At 39.5% G+C, this 4,159-nt stretch overlaps 1 protein-coding gene across 2 annotated transcripts in view; it reads left to right on the top strand.

The window, feature by feature from the left end:
- Positions 1 to 1,270: 1,270 nt before the first annotated feature.
- LOC121811871 (dehydrogenase/reductase SDR family member 12-like) overlaps positions 1,271 to 4,159 on the top strand; it is a gene marked incomplete at both ends in the record, with an annotated part of 3,101 nt that continues 212 nt past the window's right edge. For both annotated transcript variants that reach the window (XM_042217817.1, XM_042217816.1), the window contains 6 exon segments: positions 1,271 to 1,353; positions 1,466 to 1,561; positions 1,638 to 1,719; positions 1,817 to 1,878; positions 3,299 to 3,403; positions 3,922 to 4,012. In XM_042217817.1, the coding sequence (XP_042073751.1) occupies positions 1,271 to 1,353; positions 1,466 to 1,561; positions 1,638 to 1,719; positions 1,817 to 1,878; positions 3,299 to 3,403; positions 3,922 to 4,012 (519 nt within the window).

Here is a 4,159-nt window from a genome sequence, read left to right as displayed (position 1 = left end):
CTCCGCCATAGACACCACCAAATAACTGAGTTATTTTTACACACCGGCCAGCATCTGGCCAATCCACCACCTTTCATTGTTTATACCGTTACAAAACAACAACAACAACAAAACCATCGGCCGTAAAAACAAAAAATCACCATCGGCCCACTGCGCAAATGCCCGATGGCCAGTCCAGCTATGGCCGGTACGAGAAAAATTTCTTTTGCAGTTCGTCTGAAAAGATGCACTTGCGCTTTGGGATCTTTTAAACATCATTAGGCGCGTTGGTGCGCGCTGTCTGTCCCGTCTGTGAGTGCAGAACAAGCGCTCACAAAGCAGCAGTTTCAGGGATGATGTCACACACATCGGTCCTCTGAATACAGGAAAACCCGGACATTTTTATGAATCTCAAAAATCCCCCTGGAAGCCCCGGACAGAACGTGAAAAGTGGACATGTCCGGGGAAAAGGGGACAGTTGGTCACCCTAAGTAATCTTTAATTAGTAGCAAATTACTATATTCAAGTAACTTGACCAGCACTGCTTTTGTTGACAGAGATCTCGCTCTCCAGTTCATTGAATCTTTTTATGATATCATGTACTGGAGATGAATAGATAGTTAACTTTAGAATTTTATGTTGAGGAAAATAATTCTCAAATTTTTCCTCAATTTTCAGACAGTTTTTTCCAGATTGGTGAACTCTACTTCAGAGTAATTGCGTCTCTAAGATGCTCTTTTTTTTTATACCTAATCATGTAACAACCTGTTGCCAAGTAACCTAGTTAGTTGCAAACTGTTCCTCCAGCTGTTTTTAGTACCACTTACTGTTCCAGCCGTTTGCCGCGCTCTCCTAACTTTTTTAGGGGACTGTTGCTGTCATTAATTCAAAATGAGGAAAGTCTTAAATTTCTGGAAGTGGGGTTGTATGTGAGTAATAATAAAACAAAGTACATTCACAATCGAGTAAAACTCTCAAGTGCAGGTTTTAAGGAAGCAAACAGTTCCAAAATAGTGGCCACAAAGCACATTGATGCTCCTTAAAAGACTTTTATAATAATAATAATAATAATGGATTGCATTTATATAGCGCTTTTCTGGACACTTAAAGTGCTTTACAATTCCACTATTCATTCACTCTCACATTTTCACACTTTATATTTAAAGATTGTAGTATTCATTCAATTTTTCAGGAAAAGGTTGATTTTAAGGTCCTTCTTTATTTTGTCATTGTATTCAACTGCTTATTTCCATTGCTAGTACCATGATTTATGTTATGATCTTTGCCACAGGTGGAACGATCCACATGGTGTGCAGGAATAAGGACAAAGCTGAGGAGGCAAGGGCTGATATTGTCAAGGAGACTGGAAATAAAGTACAGTGTGACTCTCTTTTCATCAACAAGATAGACTTGCACAAACAACCTTCAGTTTTACACCAGAGTTGACATTGATATTCATTCTGCTAAATGTCTGGCGTCATTACAGGAGGTCTATGTTCATATCCTCGACCTGTCTGAGACCAAGAAGGTCTGGGAGTTTGCTGAGGGCTTTAAGAGGAAGTACAAGTCTCTTAATGTACTGGTGAGCAACATATTAGTCTTTTGGGGGGGTCCTGGCAACTGCGACCACTGAATGATCATATATTGATATGTTTTAGATCAATAATGCGGGTGCCATCATGAGCCAGAGGGATCTGAATGCAGAGGGGCTTGAGAAAAGCTTTGCTACTAATGTCCTGGGTGAGTCAAAGATCAGACAAGAGGTATGAAGACCAGTCTGATGAAAGGGAAAAATGGAAGATAGTTAATTTGTACTTCAATGTTTGGTCCTCTTCAGGGGTTTACATTCTCACCAAGAGTCTCATTCCACTGCTGGAGAAGAGTGTGGACCCCAGAGTGGTGAGTCTGATCATTCAACCCATGTTCACTGTCGGTCCACATAAAGTATTCACTCCTACAATACTGTGCAAAAGTCTTGAGTCACCACCCCTTTCTTTATACTTTGCTTGGAAAATGGGACATAGGTAGGTGATTTATTGAACCTTGTGCCAGAATACATCCAAATAAAGTATATAAGGCCTCAGTTGTGCAAAATTCTAACAAGCTGGAAAGTTAGTATTTGATATGACTGCCTTTGTTCTCGGACTCAGCCTGAATGCTCTTTGGCAAGCTCTCTTTTAATTACTTTAAGTAGTTTTAAGCAATAGTTCTCCAGGTTTCTTAAAATACATTCAAAGCTCTTCTTTGTTTTACTGTCTGTCAATATGATCCCACCCTGAAACATCAGCCTTTTCCCTCAGTTTCCCTTCTTTAAGAATGGCTTTTTGACAGTCTGTGATACCACCTCTGATGAGGCTTCAGTGAACTGAAGCCCCAGATGCATTGCTCAGGTCCTGTGTCAGACCTTTGCTAGATTATTTTCTCCTGTTTCCTAAAGACATGATTTAATATACTGCTTTACATCTTTTAGGCCTGTCACTTCTTTTGTCCTCTACTTGTCTAGCTTCCTCAGTTCTTTAAGGACACGCTGGACACTTGTACTTTTTTGTAGATTCGATTAAAAAATGCAAACATTATTTTTTTAATTGACAAGCTGCTAGTAAGAAAGTGTCAAAAGATGCAATTTAAAATCATTCTGTTCAACAACATTGGTTCATCCCTTGTGTTATTTGCATTTTTTTTCTTGAAAGATTCATATTTCACTGTTTAGTGGCTTAACAAACAACAACAAAAACACTCCTCTAAAAATGCTCATCTACAAAGCCTAGAGTGAAAATGTGTGGAAAAGTAGCCAATGTCCAAAGAAAAAGTTCAGAATGCTGAAGAACTTGTGCTCAAGACCACTTTTCAAAATGACAGGAAATGTCTCGGTCCCTGTAAGCAAAACAAAAAGAAATGAGGAGTGTCTCAAGAGTTTTGCACAGTATTGTATATTGTTTTCAGAAACAGTCAGTAAAATATGAGGCTCTGGCCAACATAACTGGACAGTGTAATAATCAGGTAATGAGTCTGAGCTGTTGCATGAGGGCTATTTAATAGGTGAACAAGGATTCGCACAAGTAAACATTGCAGTAACACAATGACAAATAAAATACTAGATCGGCAACACTTAATGCAGGATTAAATACAGTTGTAGTGATAATAGAGGATTTGAGATAAGTGTGGTTTATTTAGGTTTCTGTATTTGTGATCTGGTTTCAGTACTTTTTTGCTCATTAAACAAAGCATTTAGAGCTGTAACATTGGGTTTTAGGAAACTTGTGAATATTTGGGGTGGGGGGGGGTGTCTACAGATTAATTCTCATTCCCCTGTGTTCAGATCACAGTGTCATCAGGTGGAATGCTGGTGCAGAAGCTCAGGACAGGAAACCTGCAGTCTGAGAGAGGCCGCTACGACGGCACCATGGTCTACGCCCAGCACAAAGTAAGATCTGAACTGGAAGCATCTGCTCGTCAAAATTGACAAGACTGGTCAGGTTTAACTTCCTTCAGCTGTCTGACTTCTCCAGGAACCGAGCAAGTTTGAAAAGTTTGAAAATGAGTGAAAACAAGAAGAGTATAATTAGTCTTCTGGTCATTGTATCTATGTATCAGAATATGACAATTTTAAGCACAGTCTTTAATCAGATATTGAAAGAACATATTTATCTTTGGTATAGCTGACAGATGATTAAGTGATGATTTATGAATAGATTTAGGATCCACATTATATCAGTGGTTTAAAAATTTTAACTTGCATTCCAGAATTCAAAATTGAAAACTTACCCAGTGAGCAAACGTCTGGGTTCAGCCCTGATTGGCAGTTCGATATTTGACTTAAAAGTATCACCTGCAGTGTTAAAGGTGTGGTTCATCGCATGACAAAGACGGACGTTCACAGTCGATCATTGAAGTACACGGATGTTAGATGCACTCAGACGTGCTTGATGATGTGTGTTCCAGAGGCAGCAGGTGGTGATGACAGAGCAGCTGGCAAAAACTCACACTAACATCCACTTCTCCGTCATGCATCCTGGCTGGGTGGATACTCCAGGTACCACTCACTCACATAAAGTAACATCCGAATGCTTACACAATTTACAAAAGCATTAGATGTATTCCATCTGTGTGCGTATTTAAATTGATTTGCTCTCTGTTACCTGTGTGTGTGTGTGTGTGTGTGTGTGTGTGTGTGTGTGTG

The sequence above is a fragment of the Haplochromis burtoni genome, unplaced genomic scaffold (genome assembly GCF_018398535.1).
Source record: "Haplochromis burtoni strain Fernald_Lab_line unplaced genomic scaffold, NCSU_Asbu1 Contig_3133, whole genome shotgun sequence".
NCBI lineage: Eukaryota > Metazoa > Chordata > Actinopteri > Cichliformes > Cichlidae > Haplochromis > Haplochromis burtoni.
The sequence above is the reverse complement of the archived record's forward strand: the minus strand, read 5'-3'. Positions and strand labels throughout refer to the sequence as shown.